Source organism: Equus caballus, chromosome 11 (genome assembly GCF_041296265.1).
Source record: "Equus caballus isolate H_3958 breed thoroughbred chromosome 11, TB-T2T, whole genome shotgun sequence".
In the NCBI taxonomy this organism is placed as follows: domain Eukaryota; kingdom Metazoa; phylum Chordata; class Mammalia; order Perissodactyla; family Equidae; genus Equus; species Equus caballus.
The window spans coordinates 24,331,635-24,353,883 of NC_091694.1; the positions used below are offsets into that span (position 1 = coordinate 24,331,635).

Consider the following 22,249-nt stretch of genomic DNA (forward strand, 5'->3'; position numbering starts at 1 on the left):
GTCACCATGTTCCAGACCTTAGACAAATGGAAGAGAGTTGCACATCACCAAGAAAATTAGGATTCCTTTTGCTTTGTGAATTAAAGAAATGAATAATTTAGTCCTCAAGATTGTTCCGGCGAGGGAAAGGCAACGTCCCAGTTGCGAAGCCCTACAGCCTGTCGGTGTGTTACATCATCTGCACACATAGGCGTTTCCATGACAACCGCTTATAGCTTCATTTCCTGGATCCCTCTAGGGGGTGTCACAGCCAGATCCACCTGCTTTTCACCCTACCCTCGGTGGGGTCATGGTAAGGTCGCCAGAATAAATGAACGCGGGTACTAATGATCTGTTTACTGCTGTTTATGCTCTGTGTGTGTCAGGGGCACGCACATTTAGAGAGCTCATTATGGTTGCAATTAGAATGCACCATCGCTAGATATTTAACTCCTTTTTCTTTTAAATTAGCATTTTAATAACATTCTTTGAGCAGAGAAACAAAATGACCATTTTTCACGGACAAACTTCTAGCTGTAGGTGCAACTTTAATGGCAAAGTTGTGAAGGGGAAAGAAGGGAGAAAAAAAGGCCATTTTTACTACTTTCACCCTCCTCCTTACCAAAAGGATATTTTTATTTGCTTTCTAACACACTCAATTTCCTAAATTTGTTTTGAATCCAATTATTTTGGGTGGTTTAAAGTACTGCGCTCTTGTTGGACGGAAATTAGCAGCGATTGAAATTAACTTTCTATGTGACCTGTGAAGGGGCTAAAATAATTACAAGTGTGTGTAAGAAACCCTCTCTCCAAAAGACCCTTGCTGTAGGATCGGTCTGTGATCTGATGATACTATTATCAGAATATATTTATACAGTAACTGCAAGGGCTATTTTCTTTAAAAAGGTGATTGCAATTATGGTTTCTGTTTTATAACTCTTAGGATTATCTTATAGAGGATAAATGATGGCAAAAACCTGTCATTATAGACAGGATAAATAGGAAGCAGAAAGAATGAAAATAATAAAACGGCATCATTTGCCATTTAAAAATGGCAAGATCTTAGAGCATCAAAAAGCAGGAGAGACAGAAAAGGAAAGATACAACATAGAGATCCGCTCAGTCAGAATGTTCCACAAGGCACTGCTTTTTAGGAATCAGCCAACACCTTTGCTTAGGTGTTTATAGATGCTGTGTTTGTGGAAAGTACAGTGAAAAATAACAATTTGAATGTTTCGATTATCTTTCCCAGTCCGTTCCATTTTCATTATTTATTTCCTATAAATCGGGACCTTGCTGAACATAATTCTGCAGACAAGGAGGTGGATGGGACAGCCAATGTGAACGAGGAGATAGATGGTGGGTGCGTGTAAGATAGATGCTAGGCGTTTATGAAAAGGATCAGCATGTCTGCATGTGAACATCCACAAAGTCGAGCAAGCAAGCATATAAAGTCTAACGGGTATTTATAGGTGGAAAAAAAGGTGCAAGGAAGATCGTGTGGGAACAAGCACACTGAGCATGAAAAGGGTTTGCTTTTTTCCTACCCTCTTGGAATCCACGTCCAAGTTCCACTAAGATGTCCCATGCTTTACTGTGGCTCCTGTGAAACCTTGCAAGCCTTTCCATGACAACAGACGGGGATTTCACAGCCAGAAGACTCAGGAGGTCAATAGTTGAAAAGCAAGAGTTGGAAAGAGAGATCTTTATCGACATCAAAACAATCCCACTAAAAAACCTCTGAACGATAGAAGGAGGAAAAAATTTAAAGTGCAGCAGGAAAAAAAAAAGGCTTTATAAAAATGCAGGTTTAAAATGTTGACGCTTTTGTATCAGCCTAGTTGCACCTTAGAATCTACCATTTCATAAATAAAACACGGATGGCATAGACTATAATTTGGCGATAGCTACCCCAGGACATATCTAGATGCACTTCTGTTATTTTAATTAAATACTGCATTATGGTTTGTGACAACTACATAGCTACAGCGTAAATGAATTCAGAATTAAAGTGTTACTTAGGCATCCAGTAATTTTTGTTTCATTCCTCAGTTTTACAAAGCAAATAGCTATAAAATCAAGATGTTTGTTCATTTACAGATGGAGCAGGATTGTTGTCGCTGTTTTTTTTCTCCTTAATCCTCATGCACGAAAAGAAGACAGAGCTCAGAGTCTGGCTCCCAACACTCTTAGCTTATGAGCCACATCACAAAGAAAAACACATCCTCTTGACTATAATGTGAAATGCTGAATATTAATTGCTGGTATTATGCTTATCTTTCTAGCCGGGTTCTGTCTTTTAACAATTATTCTGATAGGCTGCCGTCTCGCGCTGCCAGGAAATTTTTCTCCTTCGTTTAGCAGTTAGAAACCTATTTTATTTTATTAAAAAAAATCTTAAAGTTCACAATGCTCCTTGAAAGTTTTTAGTATCTGGACTCTTCCCAAATACAGAATATTAGTGGCAACAGAGAAACTGCCAAAGCTCTTTGCTAAAAAGACGATGCACATTTTTCCATTTAAAAGAAAAAAATATTTTTCATTCTAGCAATATTAATATTTCCTTAATGAAACTGGAGAGGGTATTACAATTTGACATAATCAATTGGTTAGTTTAAATGTCACTTCACTAGCAAATCATTAGAGAGGTTCAGAATATTCTCATCTAAGAGGCACAGATTTTCACTCAAAATTAATATGGTAGAGTAAAAGGATTTTTGTTCAAATCTAGATTTGAACAAAATCCAGAGGATTTAATTGTATCTTTAATGTGTCATATGTCAAGATGAAAGTTTTTGAATAGCAAGTTTTCTGAAACCATTGTCTATTATTTCTAGTTTGAGAATCAATACAATCCTTTTATTAACCTTAAATATTACCACATGACTGGCAATGTCTGCCAATTCTAGCTTTTCTGTGTTCTAACCAATTACCCCAAGCCCCCGATAACTAATCCTATGAACTGCGTAGAAGTTACTGCCCTGTATGTTTGCAATGAGGTTATAATTTGCTTCAATATTTCGCTCGTTTGGTTGGAGAGCTGGACGCATACACTACCAAGAAACACTGGCAGACAGAGGTTGGGGGAGGCTGAGTTCCTTTCGAGAAAATAATTACACAGAAACAAAGCTTTTGTGACTCCTTTCAAATAAAGCATCTCACCAAAATGTCATGCAGCCTCTTTGGCAGATTAGTGAGGAGTTTATTACTAAATCTCTGTCTAATAGACGTGCATTGACTCTGGAGGAGCTGCCTGTTATAATACTGGCAGTGGGAAATGGAGGGAATGCCACAGTTAAAGACACAAATTTTCCCCGTAATATATTCGAATGGAAACCTCTGAATCCAATACTACATGGGCATATCTAATAAATTCACAATATTTCAGTCTCAACAGCCTTCACCGGTTCGTTTTAAAGATTTATGTGGTAAAAAATTACTCAGTGATGAATATGGTTTATTCTGTGCAGTATTGGAGGTATAAGGAATTAAACTACCGTCTTTAACAGTGAATTTATTATTACCTCTGTCAAAAGACGAAGCCTTTAACAGCATTTGTTATAAATTCACTGCAAAATAAATGGCTGGAATTTTTTACACTGGAGTTTGTAAAGCATCGGGTGATTCTGAGCATTAACCTAACCCTGCCACGGCTTATACAGTTCTAGGTAAACATTTCTGTCTGGGCCTCGTAGTTAATTATCTGATCTGGGACTTTCCACCTGACTGACAGGGGTGTGTGTGTGTGTGTGTGTGTGTGTGTAGAAAGTGAACAGACCTGTCTGGGACAACAGTTTAGGAGTAAGGAGATTAAAGTGGAAAATGCCAATTTTATTCTCTTTTTAAAAATGGGTTTTGTAATAAATGGCCAGGCTTTGGAGGATAAGGCTGATATGCAGTCGGGCCTCTTGTTAGCAGGTTTACATGCACGCATATGCATGCACACACACACAAACACCCTCTCCTTTTTGTCCTCTCTTGGAATGGTGTCCCCTCATTTATAAAAATTACCTGGAAGGAATGAGGCTGCCAGGGTTTGTTCTAGACGATTGGTTCCTGTCTGGGGGAAAGGAATGGCCTCTACTGAATTTGACCGGTGTATGACCGTTGCCTTCCAGCTGACCCCAAATCCCATTCCTAGCCTCCTAACTCTATAGCCTCCCATAGGGGTTATTAATGGGAGAAAACACCATCATCATCATCATCTTCGTCATCACAGCACAGTGCTGACCTGCTTGTTAACATGAGATGGGGTGGTGGGGACAGCTTCTGCTTCTCTTTCGTATCATCATAAATAAGAAAAGATATTTTCCAGTGGTATCCCCCTCACCCGCCCCCTTGGGTTAGGTCAGAGGTGAATAACAGCTCTCTGACAGGCATTGATCAGTTTCATCACACTGTTTGGGCAGCCTGTGCCCCAGGCCTATATTCTCCCCACTTACTGCCCCCAAATTACCTCTCAAATAACCCGGCCCATCCCCCACCGGGCCAAGCAGAGGGTATGGTGCCTGAGGAAGTCCTAAATGGACACTAGATGTCACCAAACACCTCCTTTCCCTCAGAGCCTTGAAATTAAAAAAAAAAAAAAATCCTTCATTTAAAGCAATTGAAGGAATTAACTTATCTGTTTTTATGAGGGTTGTTGTCACATTCAACTAAGCACACTTAAAAGAGGAAGTATTGCTGCCTTCAGATAATTTTTACAACATACAAATCTCTTTGGGGAGCATGGGGTCAAGGGAGGGGAAAGGTCTGCGCTCTTTAAGTAGTCCTTCGAGGGAGTAGATGGGGAACACTGGGCTTTAAAAATCCCTCTGTAACAGACGTGCTGTTATGCTAACACGGTCCAGGTGTGCTGGGAACAGCCCACCGCATTCAGATAACTAGGAGCTGGGTTTGCAGCCAGGATCTAGGCTGAGTTTAAGTAGCTACATCCCGGTGCTGGGAGCTAAATGTCACTCAGGGTGACAAAGTCGGTCTCTCTTGTCTATATAAGGCCCATGGCCACCTGACAGCATCATGTGTTCGATGTTAACTTGACCTTGCCTGTAAGGCTCCCTGTTTCCACATCGACTGCACCAGCAGAGAGGACAACCGAAGCATGGTGTGTTTGGGCCACGGGAATGTCTTCCACCCCAGCAAAGCCACCATGTGAGTATAAACCTTATGTGGGCCCAACTTAATGCTCCAAGGCTGATTTCCATGGGCAGAAGTAGCTGGACAAAACTTCGGGGAGGCTAAGGCCAACTCATGAGGCACACAACACAAGCCCAAGAGATGGAGCCTACTGACTCGGTTTACCTTACTTGGAGGACCTCCTGCAGGGACCACTTCTCCTTCCTAGTCAATTAAGAACGAGTTTTTCCTTCTTTCTCTCTTTAATTTGCCCTTATCTGCTGGTCAGCTCATGTTACCACTATCAATTACTTCCGGAACAGGAGGCGTAATTTTTAAGTGGGCGTTTATTTGAGTTATCTCGCAGAGTACAACAAGCACCTTTATTGTTTAGAGAGAAGGTTCCCTAGTGAGAGACCTCGGAGCCACGAAGACAGAGTCACCTCTCTGAAAGCTGGGACTTGGGACTTGTCTTATCCAAAAAGAGGCTTCTTACTTCCCATTCTCCCACTTATAACAAATGCCCATAGCAGTGGGTGCACAGAAGGGCCTCAGGATCCTGAGATAAAAGGAACGAATCCAGGGCCCGGTGCTGGTGCACGGAGGGTGATTCAGCACCTGCCCTGTCATGCCTGCTGCCCAGGCTGAATGGATTTTTGGAGTACACCTGTTATTGAACCCCTGCCAAGTACTGATGGCCACTAACCCCCAAATCACTTTTCCCCGCTGTTGATGTTTGGAATGTCAGACAGGACTGAGCAGCAGCCGGCGTGTATTTCAAACACAGCAGATGGATTTTTATATTAGCTCCTATTTCATGTTCAGGCAGAGCGACCGCCACAGTAAAACCTCAGCCTCAATGCTGCCGAGTTTGCTTCTGTGAGATTAATTCTGTGAAATTAATTGGGACAAGATTGAAAAGGAAATTAAAATGCAGCTGAGTGAACAGGCCTTTCAAACACCTTTTTCCTGCTCTATTCAAACTTGAATTCTGCGGCGGTCACAGGCATCGTGGGAAGTAATTTACGAGAGGCAGGCTCTCAGGAGCCATCGGTTACGTATGAGGGGACCTGCACAAGCACCACAATCTGGAGCCACTGAAGGGCGCTAAACACCCCGCTGTGGCCTGAGCTGCGGCCCTGTACCAGGAGGAAGTGGAGCTCGGTCCCTGCACTAGAAAAGGCTGTTCAGAAATATCTGGGCCCGAAAGGAACGCGGGAACATCCGCTGGATGCACAGAGCTGCTTCGTTATTAAAATCTCCTTTTAATATATTTTGAGGCCCAAACTGGAACTCAGTGAATTAAGTGGGCGTGAAGCTGCCGGGGGCCTGGGAGTGTATGGGAATGCATGTGTTAGGGGAGGCCAGCAGGAGTCCTGCTGACAGTGCCATTGGTTACCGTTTCAGAGCCTGGAAACATGGCTCTGGCCCCTCCTCTGACGAGAAGTTTGAACAATCCATCAGTTTTGTCACTGACGAAATCTCTCAGGCCAGGAAAGGCACGGTGGATTTGCATGTAGGCCTCCTCTTCGCTGGATGGTTTTCATTTCCAGGTGAGAACCTTTTGTGCTTTTGAGCATCTCAGGAAAAGTTCTTGGCAGGACAGGCTACCTTTTTTCTGTCTCAATTCACCAAGAATTTATTGAACTCCTAGAATGTTCAATACATACCCAACCTTGACCCAAAAGGTTAACTTTATTGTTAGTGGAAAAGTAGGGACTATAGTAATAGTTACCATCTTCTAGATGCCAGGCACTTCTTTACTCAAATGCTCTAATGTAAGCATCTCAGTACCCTATGAATCGAAAGGATCCCAATTTTTACAGATGAGGAAACTGAGGATTAGCAAGATGAAGTGACTTTGCTCAGGGCCACGTAAGTAACCCATCTGTTAACAACTTGCTGCCCTAAGAAGAGGACAGGTGATGGGCATTTAGTTATCTATGGGGTGCATCTTTCTTGCCCAGCCAATCATCCTCTCTGGAAAAACTTTTTTTTAAAAAAGGATAAATAGCTTTCTTTCTGGGATCATTCCTCTCCAAAGAGTCTAGGCCCTAACAGACTCCCCCAGCCCTAGGATTCTAGGATTCAAGGTTGGGTCATACTTGGGTAACTATTTAGAAATAGCAGGAGCCCAAGAATAAAGCTGTTACCCTCCTTCTCCTCCCCTCCACCCTACTCCCCCATCCAGGGGCCACTTCCTGTTCTCCACCTGCCCCCTCACCTTCAGAATAGTTTTTTTTTTTCTTTTTGAGCAAGACTAGCCCCGAGCTAACATCTGCCGCCAATCCTACTCTTTTTGCTGAGGAGGACTGGCCCTGAGCTCACATCCATGCCCATCTTCCTCTACTTTATATGTGGGATGCCTACCACAGCATGGGTTGCCAAGCGGTGCCATGTCCATACCCGGGATCCCACCCAGCCAACTCCGGGCTGCCGAAGCGGAACCTGCGCTCTTAACCGCTGTGCCACTGGGCTGGCCCCAGAATATTTCTTTTATCACACAAAGAGAGAGGGAAACCAGATGCATTTATGAGGGTCAAAAACAAAAGAGCTGATAATTGGAATTTTTTGGTTTGTTTAATCTGAGTAAATAATTAAAGCTAAAACACATTTTTATGTGGAATTTCCTTAGCAGTTTTGCAGCGTCACCATCTTTGGAAAGGGACTGTTTGAGGTGGAAGGAACCTTAGAGGTCATCCAACACAACTCCCTCATTTTACAGGTCAGGAAACTGGTCCAGGTAAGCTGAGCTGCATCCAGTTGCATCTTGTCTTGCATTTCTCAGGGAAACAGACTTCTCCAGGTTCCTAAACAGTGGGCTTTTCCTGCCTGACAAAGGTTCTCCCGGCCAGAGAGAAAAGTAAGATGGAGATTTCTAGATACCGTTTTTCTGGACTAACCTCAACTTGGGTCAGTTCTGTTCCTCCAGGTTTGAGAGGCAGGCTGCAGAGTGTAACTGACTCCAACAAAGGCACTAGCTGGGGCTAAAGTAGAATGAATTTATGATGGATATGAGAGAAAATTCCAGAGATCAGGAGTTACTGAAGGTCTGAGTAGACAGACAGCTGAGAATGGTAGTGGAATCTCCTTTCCTATCTGTCTGAATTGGTTCATTTGTGCTTCTTAGAGGCAACGGAATGGATTGGGTGGCCTTTTAAGGTTCTTTCCCGTCCAAGGACTCTTATGGAGTTAGGTGATATAATAAAGGTAAATCCAATCCGAAATGCTCCCCAAGCCAGCGTTAACTGGAACGCAGCTTTATGAGGAAACTTCAGCGGAGATTCCAGCTTTTCATTTCCCCCTCTGACATGCAGGGATTAGCAACATGGAGAAGGGAGGTGGCTGGTGCAGCTTTTGTAGGAAGAAATGTGCTACTACAATGGTAGGAGGTGAAAATAGACTCAGGACCTTCCAGAAGACGGAGAAAGAAGCCCCATAGAACCAGGGCAGCAAAATATTCTTAGTGAGTTCAACTCTGATATATCAGTTTTTAGTAGCGGAGGAGGGGAAGGGAGATTAGTTAAAAAAAAAACCGGTGGGGAGGCTCCCCATGTTCTTTGGTATCTCTTGGAAATACAACGGCCATAGTAAGCGCAGACAGCTCTGTACTGCAGGGCAAGCCACCACACAGCCCCTTCTAAATGGAGGAAAGGACCCCCAGTGAGAAGCCATTAACAAAGGCAAAAGACATGCAAAACAAACAAAATAATCATGACTGAGAGAGAAGGCCAGCAGACAGTCTGGCTCTGTTCTCCCCTCCTCCTGCTGCAGGCACCTCAGACAATGTAAACAGTTAATTTGTTCACCTGCAGGCTCTGGGCAAACAGAGGCCTGGTCACACCTGAGTGGATAACTCGATTACCCCTGTAATGCCAGCGTGGTAATGTACACAAATTCTATTACACGGCAAACCTTGCTTTCGGGCATTTGAAATACCAATCAGGCCAATGTCCACTCCCTTCTTCGCTTACAATTTATTCTTGGTGTATTGGAGCCGCACCAGAATGGCATTAGGGTGGCGCTGAAGTAGCTCTCTGGAAGAAATCACTAGAAGACTGTGATCTCAGCGGGGCTGGCAGGACTCCTACTCTTTTGCAAAAGGTTGGGTCTGAATTTGGTCCTTGTTCAAAGCGGGGTCGTTGGTCGTTGGAACAACTAAAGGGTACCGTGGGTCAGCCCTTGTCTTTTTCCTAAGGAGCTTATGTTATATTTCAGAGAGAAACCCTTGGCCAAGGTGGTAACATTCACGGAATAAAGAGAAACGGCCAATGATGGATTAATAATACAATAGGTTTTCAATTTTCCTTTATGGAATCCACATCATCATCATCAATTAAAGAGCAGATTATGCCTATTTCAAAAATGCGTTTGTAGATATTGACTGACCTCGGAGAGAGAACTTTGAGGTTTTTTCAGGGATAGAACCTATTTCCTTAGCGCACCCATGCAGAATATGTGTAGTCTTTCTTTACAGAGGTGATGCTGCCAATCTCTCAGACAGTAGCCCGCGAGTTCTGAATCTTTTTCACATTGGTGATGGATCTGCAATAATCCAGCCTTTTTTTTTCTCCCAACTTTTTATGATCAACAACACTATCTGTGAGATGGTTAGCTGGGGCTAGGGGTTAACTTTGTGACTGAGGAAGAGAATAAAGTTAGCTGGCCCTTGTGGGGCTAGATTTGCTATCTTGGCCTTATCAGCACTTGCTCAAACCAATTGAGCTAACCAGCTCTGACTCCTCCCCCCATACATAATTATATTACAGTCCTGTTTATCTATAAATGAAATAAGAAGGCGGCTGACCTAGCTAGAGTGTTTTCAAGAGTATTATATGGTAATAAATTATGTACATAGTGATGACCTTTTAAGCACAAGACCCTAAAAGGATCCAGTTTTGATTGGCTTGGCTTTAGTATTATGTCTACTCTATTGTTTTTTTTAATTTGAAAATTGGTTCCTGACTCTTAATTTTTAATTAAATTTTTCCCTAACAATTATAAATCAATGCGGATTTACTCTAGGTGTGAGGGATTCATGTAATACACACAAGAGAAGTATATGACTTCTGGTTACGATGACTACATCATCAAGAATAAAAAAATTCACTCTTGAGCCAAGCCCCACTTTCTGCATCTTTACCTTGCTCAGAATGCGGATGAGGTCACCCCGTTGGAAGGACAGTTCATCTGGCTGGTCACTGTGGCAATCCCATAGGCCCTGGTAATAAGTGGCATAGTCCACTGATCAAAGAGAGGAGAAATCAAAGTTAAAAGGATTCTGTCTTTTTCCATGGAGCCCACAGTTTTGCTGCAAATGGAAACAAGGGTTGTAATACTGCCCCTAGGAAATCTAAGATTTAGGGGGGTCGGGATGAGGCATAGCCAAACACTCAGCATGAGCAAAGGACTGTGGGAAAAGGAAATCATTAACTAACATTAAATATTTACAGATCACCCTTAGTCGGATGCTATTCAATAATATGATAAACATATTCATTTATTAATAAAAGAAAATGAGGCAGGTAATTTTTCACTTAGTTTGTAAGTAAGCAGCACAAAGAGATTTCCTGCCAGACTTTCTTGATCCAGGGTGCTTCTCTTCATTATGCATTTGAAGGAAGAGGACAAGTCTCCGACTTCTGTCTATTTACAAGAGAGGCTGAGTCAGCCAGCATGTGTCTACCTCACAGCCTCACACGTTAGCCTCCTCTGTTATACAGAAACTTCATCCTGGGCACTTCCCACCCAGGTGCTATATGAGGTAATCACCAATAAATACGGAAACAAATACCCCAGTCTTTAAGTGGAACCAAGGGGGTGTCTCATCCATTACAACTAAATTCTGGGTGGGCTGGCCCTTTTCCAGCATCTCATTTGTAAACCCTGAACATGTCTGCCAAGATTTATCTGCAAGCCCCCAGGGGAACAGAAACCAAAGTGATCTGCATTAAAAATGAAAGCAACTGAAGACGACAAACTAAGCTTTAGAAGCAGCTGGAAAGATTTACTAGGCTTCTCAGCAAGACTAGATGGCAGTGATGCCACAGGACAGCCATCGATTCTTAACAATGAAGAATTTGTATCGATCTTCTTCTACCCGGAAAGGTTAAACACTAGAGTACAAAGTGGGAGAGGATCTGGGGGTTTGAATGGCAGGGGAGATAATGCCCACTAGACATAGGGATAGATAGGGGTAATGTGGCAATGCTCCCTGTTCCTTAGGATGCTACATATGAGAGCTGTAAGCGAAGCACCTACCAAAGATGAAATTCCTATGGATGGGAGTCAGGAGTCCTGGGTTCTAATTAAAATTCAAGTGAGTTGAGGGGACCTTAGTCTACCAGTTTCTGCCTTTCCTTTCATTTGTCTTGACCCTCCCATGAGGAGTGAAGGTGCTAGTCTCTGAGGATGGGAACAGATCGGGGGCAAGTGGGCAGTGTGGGGACAGAGGCCCTGGCTATATTTGCTTTTTTTCTACTTGTTCCTAACCTATGAGCAATTCAAATAATAAAGGCACGGAGAACAAGATCTCCACGTCTCTGGAAAAGAACTTCAGTAGGAATCTTAGAGTTCACAGAAAAAGAGCGGGGACAGAGCTGTTTAGTTAAGACTCAGATATTGCAAACAGAAGTAAAAACGTCACCCATGTAGAAACTGGAGCATGTTTTCTTTACACAGAAAATTGTTTGCATATGCAGTTGACAACAGAGGGCAGCAAACAAGACAACTACACTGGAAACATTCCAGCAGAGAGTTAAGAACATGACTTGAAGAAAAATACATTGGGAGAAAAATGCTAACTATTGAAAAGACAAGGCATATATTTTTTGGGAGATCAGTGTGTGAAATAATGGAGAAATGTCTGTCCCTGGAAAGTGAAAGTAGTTTTCCCACGTTATAAATTTACGTATTTTCAGTCCTAATGGAGTTGATTCATCAACCCAAGACTTTGACTAAATTTAGGAATGAAATGCATATTGACATCACTATTCTTCATGGATTTATATATTATAGAGAAAATTATTTTATAAAAATAGATTTTTAAAACATAGATTGATATTTCTTTTTTTTTTTAAGAGGTTTTATTTTTCCTTTTTCTCCCCAAAACCCCCCTGGTACATAGTTGTGTATTTTCATTGTGGGTCCTTCTAGCTGTGGCATGTGGGATGCCGCCTCAGCATGGCTTGATGAGCAGTGCCATGTCCTCACCCAGGATCCGAACTGGTGAAACCCTGGGCCACCGAACCAGAGCACGCGAACTTAACCACTCGGCCGTGGGGCTGGCCCCAGCTTGATATTTCTGAATGGTAAAAAGACTAACAAAGTTGTCTTGGCTTTTTCTGGCCTAGCAGATGGTCACCATGGGGTACTGCTCCCCACATGCCTGGAATGTTGGACTAGCTCCTAAGATTATGAATATCTTTTGGGTATATATGTATAAAGTGATTTGATATTGGGTATAGAAGACACCTGGGGAGAACACCTGGAAAAAGACCTCTCGTAAAAGTAAATAGATCACAGGGAAAGCAAGGAGCTGGGAGGAAAACAGAAGCCTTCCAAGAAAAAATAAAGGTACAAAATGCCTTTGGTTCTTCATCAGCTAAAGGCCAAAAGAAGATATTGTGGCGCTCAGGAATCCAGGAGACAGTTTTAGCCTAGCCCAAGAATCAGAATCGTCAGAACTGGAACCATGAAGAGCAGCTCTGAAAAATGAGCAGAATGAAGGGCTGAAAGCGGGGAAAAGGTTGGACTTGCTGTCTGGACAGAAGTATTCTGGCATTAAGGAAATCAGTGAAGAGTAATGCCCAAGCTGGATGAGACTGGCCTCGTATTGCCGACTCCCTGTTTAACACGTGTGATTTACACTTACGTGTATGTGTGCACACCACTTCACTACACACATTCCTCAGCATTCAAAAGACATGTATACAGCACCTACTAAGTGCCAGGGACTTTGCTAGATGCTGGGAATCCTGCATTGGCCACACACGGTCCCTGCTCTCAGGGCTACCATCCAGTGGGGAGGCACCATGAAACAAATAGTCACCCAATATTTATGTATTTAGGATTACCATATGTCTGCAAAAGAGAAGTTGAGGGTGCTGTGTATAATAGGGAATCTAACCTAGTCTGAGGGGGTCAGGGAAAGCTTCCCCTAAGCTCTAGCTGTGTAATGAAAACCTGACCAAGAGTGGGTGTTTTTTATTTATTTATTTATTTTTGAGGAAGATTAGCCCTGAGCTGACATCTGCAGCCAATCCTTCTCCTTTTGCTGAGGAAGACTGGCCATGAGCTAACATCCGTGCCCATCTTCCTCTACTTTATATGTGGGATGCCTGCCACAGGCTGGCTTGCCAAGTGGTGCCATGTCTGCACCTGGGATCTGAACCAGCAAACCCCGGGCCGCCAAAGTGGAACACGTGCACTTAAGCGCTGCGCCACCAGGCCAGCCCCAGAGTGGGTGTTATTTAAAGACCTTGAAGTGGGGAAGAAGGAAGGCTGAGGAGGGCTTCATTCCTGATTTGGCTCCAGGAAGAGCCTGAAGGCCCGGAGGTCTGCAGGGCCAGCCGAGCTTCTCCCTACACTTGCCCAGCTCATTCTATGCACAAGTGAATGCATGAGGAGGAGGGTTTCTTTCGATCAGGGAGAGGGACTGAGAGCCCGGGAGAGAGGACTGCCTCTGCGGGCTGGGCTGGGGTTCCTCCAGGTCTCCATTACTCTGGCGGCAGTCTGAGATCAGAAACGGTACAGCATTCTGAGCATTTAATTAATTCAAAACATCCTCAGTCTCATTTTGAGGACATTATTCCATCTAATTATTTTTTTTCCAGTCTGTCCATTTGGAATGAAAAACAAAAGAATAAAGCTTAATGCCAGCATTTCTCAATGTCTCTCCAAAAAACGTAACTCTGCACTAAATAAAGCCTGATAATTCAAAAGCAAAGCACTAATATATTCAGCATAAAGCAGACAGAGGACCTAGAGCAGTAATGACACCACTAATAACTAAAACAGTTATAACAATTAACAACAATTACAATGATGGAGAAGCTAATGGGTAAGATCACCGCATTTAAATTACTAGCAGAGCTGAGAAGGACTTTTCTAGAGGAAAAAAAAAGGGCAGCATCTTATTTTCTTCATCCCACATAAGAAGAGCTAAGCTCCAAACAAACCAAATGTCATATGAAGAATAGCTACAGACCAAATTAAAAAAAATATATTGTTTTTCTCTCTTTTCTAGGTATTTATTGCAAAGCGTTTGTCATTCCACATCAAGTTCTTTATAACCAATGATGGTCATTTCTTCTGTAACTGGGGCCAAGTTGGTGATACTGTTGACAGTCAATATCTGAAAATGAGGCTCTATAATGTAGAGAGCTGTAAGGTAAAAACCAGGACACCTTTCTGCCTCTCCTCCTTAGGGACAATGGAACCTGACTGTGTTCCTTCCGGAGTTCATATGTCACCTTGGGCTTCTGTTTGGGGGATATTGGGTGGCTCCAGAATTCAAGCTGAGACCAAAGAAAAGAGCATAAAGGCAGGTCACCATGTTGTTTACATTTTCTCGATGAGCAAAAGGACTGTGCCAACGAGGCCTGGTATGAGGTACAACTACTTAACAAATTATGGAAAAGAGAGACAAAACAGGAAGATAGATAAAGCTAGTCTTTGCTCTACCATGGGTCGGTGAGATTTGGACAGAGAAGGCCAAAGCAGTGGCCCACTGGAAGGGACCTGCAATGTTTTCTAGGCCAGGCCAGAAAAGGTCACTATGTCCAGTCCATTAAAGCAGGCTCAGGCTGATACCTTATTAACTAATTAAGAAGGAAATGCATGAAAAATTTGCCAAGCTCATGGACTATGACACCAGAACAGGAAGAGCAACTGAACAATACCGTTTGCTTGGGCTGTTTTCATAGCTCTTTTTTTTTTTTTTTAAATTGGCACCTGAGCTAACATCTGTTGCCAATCTGTTTTTTTTTCCCCTTCTCCCCAAAGCCCCCAAGTACATGGTTGTATATTCTAGTTGTAGGTCCTTCTGGTTGTGCTGTGTGGGATGCCGCCTCAGCATGGCCTGATGAGCAGTGCCATGTCCACACCCAGGATCTGAACCAGCAAAACCCCGGGCCACTGAAGCTGGAGTGCATGAACTTAACCACTCGGCCAAGGGGCCGACCCCTTCATGGCTCTTTATTGTTGAATTCTGAAATCACTAATGGTCCTTAATGTTATAACTATGATCTTGAAGTGGGAACACTCACAGATCCTGGTTTTCATCTCCTTTGCTCCTTTTATGGGACCAAAAATTGTAGCTGGCTGATGATCAACTCATGTTTGGTCTTGGGAAGTAGGTTTCAAAGAGCAAAAGCTGCGAATACCTCTGTGGCTTCTCTCTGTTTCTTTCATGTAATAGTTCACTCCGTTGGCGGGCACAAAGTGGAAAGAGTGCCTCGCAGATGGAACGCTTATCAGCCAGCATTTTTCTGCCCTGCAGACATTACTGAACGAGGCTCCTCTTTGGCCGAGTCTGCCCACAATTTCAGAGTGAAAACAACCTCTTTCAAGATCTTGGTCAAAGATTTAACGTGTCTGAGGGTGATCTGTACCTCGAGCTCTGCTTTTTATTTGACACGGCATACCCAAGCAAATGGCCAGTCGTTTTCATATAAGCAGCACAGAATGAGTTTTATTTTTTGGTTTCCTGGACATTGCCTTCTCATGATAGGGAAGGGAGATAAGCTCTCATCACTAAAGACACTTAGTGTTAGACTGTTAGGCTGATGGGTTGGAATTTAGTGAAAATTGGAGGTGTTGAAGAGTCACTCATTAAAATAACCCTGTTACTAACAGTCATGCTGTAAACTGAGCTCTTTATAGATTGAACAATCAATACTACAAGGCTGTGATAGATTTTCTAGGTAACAGAATAAAATAAAAGAAATTACATCTTACAGGGTCATTAACACCCAATAAGGATAAACTGAATTCCCTTTTCCCCCCTCTTCTGATAAGATCTAGTTGGGCTTTAAAAATGTTAGCAATTCCGTCAGGGAAAAGCACAGCATTCCGGGAACAGGATCCCTGGAATAGTATGTGGATTTTCAAGGTAACCCTGGTAGCTACAGTATCTGTTAGGAGAAAAGATCCGACCCACGGGTGCCCCCCTGTCCTGGCCAAAGGCATGTAACATGAGAAAAACTAAGCGAACCAAACTTGTGTAGTTTGTCTATTACATAAGAATTCCCATCGTCGTAAGCTCCCTGCTTTTATATGCTTTCACTGGGGCTGCTCACCCTTCCCTCGGACCTCTACATGTATTTTATTGTTATAATGCTAAGTGATGACATTTGGATGTTACGTATTTGTCGCCGTTTCTATAGCTCCTTTGGAGAAAAGGAACTACATAAATTCAGTAAAGAAAGAAATAAACACAAATAATAAAAATTCCTGCCTCAGATTCTGCAGAGAGAGCAAAAAATCCTCCCCTGTTTTCTAATCACCAAGTCACCAATCATTATAACTTGTGGGAAGTATAAACCATAGAAACATATTTAGAACTCACTACACTTTAACAACACCTATTTTGGAGGCAGGAAGCATGACGAAAAAAGTTTTTTTTTTAAAAAAACCTACTTGAATTATAGCTGCTGGAACAGTTAAGGAATAAATCTCCCTTCACCCCCCAGATGGAATCTTAGAAAGAGAGGCCGAAGAAGGAAAGGAGGTGAAGGAAGAGGCTCAAGCTGAATTTCAGGCTTTGCCAGAAGACTGCTGCTTCCTGAATGGAGTTTAATATAAAGTCGGCCACAGGAAGCTTCCAGTTATTCCACTCAAGCTGTCCATGTGAGGTGTTTCTTTCCTGCACTGGTGATGGAAGTTGGTTGAGAAAAGACCTACGTGGGACATGGGTTGGTCAGGAAACAGATTTTCTGTTGTAATTCTGTACAAGTAGAACACAGCAAAAATAGATTTCAGAATGGACTTAATCACGTGGGTTAACTGCCATGGAGCACTGACTTGAACTGCACTAACACGCCTGCACCATACCTGCCTCAGTTCTTTCTCTCCTGCTTTGGCGCATGACTCTTCACTGTCTTTTCTCGCCTTGGGAGAACTTGGGCGTTTATGAAGTTGGGTCCTTCACTAAACCTGTCACATATTCACTTCCCGCAGAGAATGAACCAAGGAAAGGGGGCTTTGCTGAATGGATAAGGAAGAGAAGAAAAGGCACAAGGAAGGAAGAGAGAGGAGAATGGGAAAAGGCAGGGCTAGAGAAACCGAGAGGGAGTGGGGAGGCGAAGTGAGAAAGAACTCCTGGGCTTCAGACTTTCATAGACTCTCTAAGGAAAAATCAGCTAGTATCTAAATCAGCCAGAATTCAGGCTCTGCTGATGGAATGAATGTCCTTGGGGCGGCCCTTGCAGTGTGCATTCCTTTACTGACAACGACGCAATAGGTCCTTGGTCCACTTAAGGAGGCTTTAGAGGGGCATCTGACCTTAGAAAGGAAGGGCTCGCTAACAGCCTGCAGCATGGTGAACAGACTGGGATGAGTAAAGATGTAATTGTGTATTCAGCAAACCTGTTACATATTCATTTCCAAATGTGCCTGGAATCAAACCAGGCCATCAGAAGTCAGCATCACCAAGCAATTCTATCCTTCACCCCACGTTCACTTTTCAGATCTGACACATTTCCATTCCCCTCTGAACTTGCAATCTCCGGGCCTCTCAGAGAGGAGACATTTCCATTCTTTCCATTCTCAATCCTCTGATCTCTTAGAGATGAGGCAATTCTATTTTCACTGTACTGATTTAAGAAATACTGATAGGAAAAAATAAATATCTGGTTTGGCTTCCCACCCTCTCTAGGATAAACCTTGGCTGTTCTGGGAACATTAATTAAAGTGAACGGGTGGCTGTTTTAAAGTTAAGACTTCCCTATCCAGTCATCTCATGTGGGGCTTTGGAGGTCCACACACCAGTACGCTCTTAATTAGCGAGTCCCGTAATGCTTGTGTTCTGGAGAAAGGTGCCTTCTCCAGCCAGAAGCCCGGATGTCCTACCCAGTGCCTGTACATTTATGTAGCTCTCATACCTCCTTTCTGTCCAGTGCCACTCGCATCCTCTTCTAGCTCAAGCTCGTCATCTGAGGGGATAAACATGATCAGCATTAGCAATTAGTGGTCGATAGCCCTAAGTTCTCTGTACTATATATATAGTATGAGCTCACCACGTTTTCTTCTTTCAGGCAATAATCACCGTGTTCTTTTTTTTTTTCTTCCAAATCATCTCTCACCTTCAAACTGGCCCCTCTTCCTTCCCTCCCAGTTCATTCGTTCACAGACATTTTTAAGTGCTCACTATATGCGAGGTGCTGTTCTAGGAATGAGGCATGGCAATGGACAACACTGGCAGGGTCCCTGCCCTCAGAAGCTTCCAATCCACTGAGTTATCTAGGCGCCTATCACTAGAATCCTAATCCCTTTCCTCAAACTCTATTTCTCCTCTTCTTCTAGAATTCTTTTCAAAATGTATTATCTCCATGTAAGCATCCAGAGTTGGGGGGGTGTGTGTGTGAAGCTCAGCATGCGTTAAACCCTCTGTGATTCAGTAATCCTCAGTGTATCAAGCTTTGTTCAGCCGTGGCAGAAGCCGGTCATGTCCACAATTTTATATCCCTAGTACTTGGGGCTTGCAGTTACCTTTTTACTGTTGTTTTTCAGCCCGCCTTGTTCATTAGAGTGTAAGCGCCTGCGGGCAGCGGGAACGGTCTGTCCATGAACTGCTGCAGGTACACAGTGGGTTCTAAGTCAACGCTATTGTCTAACTCCAGTCAAGTGTTTATATGGCCAAAGTCACAACATGATTGGCCTAAGTTTAACCTGTTTTAGCTCAGACTTCATACTACCTGATGGCATGGGAATTGGGCCTTTGTCAAGAAAGCGTGAGTGCTAGAATCATATTTAGCTATTTTATACATGGGGTAAAATGAGCAAAAATACACTTGCTATTTTTCTTTTTATCACTGCCACCCTCTACCCGCTGTCTCTTTCTCATATACACCCAGTGAACCGGGCATAATAAGCAACATTCTGAGGGCTGAATACTCAGTTTCTTCTGGCCGTATTTACTTTCTCTTTCTGGGTCTCAGCACACTTACCTGTCTTGCTTCCCCGTAGTTATGCCACTAAATGGAACTTCTGTGGAGATGGCCTGGGGACAGTCCCTCCCTCCCTTTTTTTTTTTTTTTTAAATATAAGATTTATAGGGCAATATGAATTCTGGTATGTCAGGCTGGGGAAAGTAAACTCTAAGCTCATAAGTAAAAAGAAACAGCATAAAAATATGTTTAGAACACTAGAATATTAAAGAAGTAATCTATTTCACATATAAAATGATACAGTTCCCCTGCAAAAATAAAAATTAAGAGATTAACACTCTGGGGAAATAAGTCACATGTTACCAAGATTAAAGACATATGTACACATAAATATTCTTTGGGAAAAGGACTCAACTCCTCTTATCTCCAGGTATGACCCAGCAGCAGGGCATCTCCTACTCACCACCTGCAGTGTTCCCCTGACCTCACCGTGAGGAATAAAGAGGTGAGATAATGGAGGAGTGAAATCAAATACCGGAAATAGATCACGCTGAAATAAACCACATTAAACAACATTCTTTGCACATCTGATTACTTGCCCACTTCCTTCCTTCCTCTGCTATGATGCTTTTCCGTTTGGACGTGGGACCAATTTCACAGGAGTGAAAACATTAAAAGAAGAGTTGGGACGTCCTCCCTTTTAGAGATACCCAATAATTTGGACAGAGAGCAGCTCTTTTGCTGATATCAAACAACTCAATCACGGAGACCAATAAGTGGCTGTGCTTAGGCGCTTTTGCAGAGAGGGTTTATTCCACCTCTGCTGTCTGTGCACAGATGTCTCTTCCTCCCAATTCTAATCAATGTAAATTGGGTCAGATCTCCACTGTGAATTACAAATTGGATCCGAAGTTGGAGGGTCACTGTGCCTGCTACTCCACCTCCTTCCCACCACCATTAGATGGGAAGCTACACCAAAGATCTTTTCTAAATAAATCAGACTTTATTGTAAAACTCGGCCACTGACGAGACATAACCTCATTAGCATTGATTTTAAAATAAATTATTGAAAGTGGCTTGCCTGCTCTTTGCATTTGTAAAATAGGAGAATGTAAATGTATTTGCAATGATAAAAATGAAAACTAAAACTTGATTCCTTTATCCTTTCAGGCAACAGCACTTAATCTAGTCATGATACAAAAATGGAAAAAATAAAAATCTGTTCTATGCAGTTCAATTCCAGACCAGATACTCTGGTTTCCACTGCGCCTGTGGAGTCACCTAGAAAGAAAGCAGAACGCTGGCCATAGATCTTATATATCATTCACCACGATTACGAAGCTCTGCGGTGATGGATGTGAACGGGGAAGCTACAGTCCCCACATCTGTTCTATCTAACGTTGTCCTTCCCGGGTGGCTGAAAGTGGGCTTGAGTCAGGAAGCCTAGGCATTGATGTGAGGGGCTGGGTGTGTGCCTCTGCGGCTGCTGAAAGAGTAGGTATGGTATGGGGACCATCGCATAGTGAGGGAAAGCGCCCTCCACAGCTCATTATGAAAGGCACACCTCTCAGCACCCTCCCAGCTTTAGAAGGCACGGTACAGAGAGGCGTACACTTTATCTCAGATTCGTCAATGAAATCAAATGGAATCTTTCAACCTCTAAAGTCAAGAAACCTGATTATACAGCAACAGAAGAAAAGTCTCTTTGGTCACAAAAGTGAGTGGATTAAAAAGTCAAATTTCTATTTTTTCATCTGTAAGGTGGGGCTTTAATTTTAAAGAGGTTATTTTGAAAAATATATATATTTTCTAGGTTAAAGAGCTTGTTGAACTTCTTTATAAGAATATTATTAGGTATTTTAGCATTACATCTACTGAAATACATCTTCATTTAAGAGGGAATTAAAATTTATGTGCCAGCTCAACTTTAAACAGTAATAGATTATAATGGTTCTTGCTCCTAACAGGGCATATGGGACCCCAACCTTACATAGGTTCTAAACAAATTAACCTCTAAAGATTACTGTCCACTTATTACATTAAATGCTCTACTTGATTCCCAAATATCTCATCTCAATTGGGAAAACAGTTGAGGAAGATTCTGTTAACTGTGCGAACATGGAAGAGAACCGCGGGGCATCACAAATGAGCACCAGTACCCAGAGAGTTGATTTCAATCAACACTCTTGGCACAATGTCAGGGACACTAATGAGAGGCTGAAAGGAACAGGACACTGACTCCACCTCAGAGGCACAGAGAAGAGCCAGCTTCCCATGGCACCTGGCTCTTTTCTGAAGTGCCGCTCCGACACTGAGAATAACATTAAAAAAATGACAAGATTAGAAAGAGGGAAATCACTTCCCCTAAACAAAGCAAAGAGACAGAGGCTTAAAAAATGCCAAATGTATCCACATGCAACCAGATGTCAAGGTGCTCTGGTGACAGATGCAACAGAAATATAGATAGAGTCGAAGTGCAAAGGGAATGTGCAGAAAAGTGGAAACAGAAACCATGCCATGGCACGCACAGGTATGTTATAAATCCATGGATGCCACAGCACCTCCTCGGACAACATGGAAAATATGAGCAAGATGCTAAGAACACATTTAATTCTCTGTTGTATAGTTGGTAATCTCAACTGTGACCTCAAAATATGTGCATCCTCTCTCCGTGGTATGGTCTGGATGTACAAGATATTAAATTCAATTTGTGCTGATTGCAACACTTGGAATGCACTGAATTTAATTTCACAAATAATAATTGAGCACCTACTAACCGGGGGAGAGAGACCTGAATCCCAACCACCGCGGCGAGGGCTAAAACAGAGCTCAGCTCAGGTTGAGTATCGGGGAGGGCGTCACTGGGGAGACACTGTGAGAGGAACATGGAGGGATTCATAGGCTGGGATTGGGAGGATATTCTAGGTACAGAAACAGCCTGACAGCGGGTTTTGGTGCTGGCCAAACAGCACCGTGAAGTTCGGGCGCAGAGTGCCCGGAGTGAGTGAGAAAGGCGCAGGAAGCTCGCAGGGGGCCTGAGGATGACT

General features: G+C 43.0%; 1 protein-coding gene across 3 annotated transcripts in view; it reads right to left on the bottom strand.

Moving 5' to 3' along the window:
• Positions 1-22,249, bottom strand: part of SKAP1 (src kinase associated phosphoprotein 1) — a 255,977-nt gene that overhangs the window by 11,655 nt on the left and 222,073 nt on the right. For all 3 annotated transcript variants that reach the window (XM_023652675.2, XM_070226231.1, XM_070226230.1), the window contains 2 exons: positions 18,198-18,248; positions 10,238-10,338 (listed from right to left, as the gene is read on the bottom strand). In XM_023652675.2, the coding sequence (XP_023508443.1) occupies positions 10,238-10,338; positions 18,198-18,248 (152 nt within the window). The remainder of the gene's footprint in view (positions 1-10,237; positions 10,339-18,197; positions 18,249-22,249) is intronic.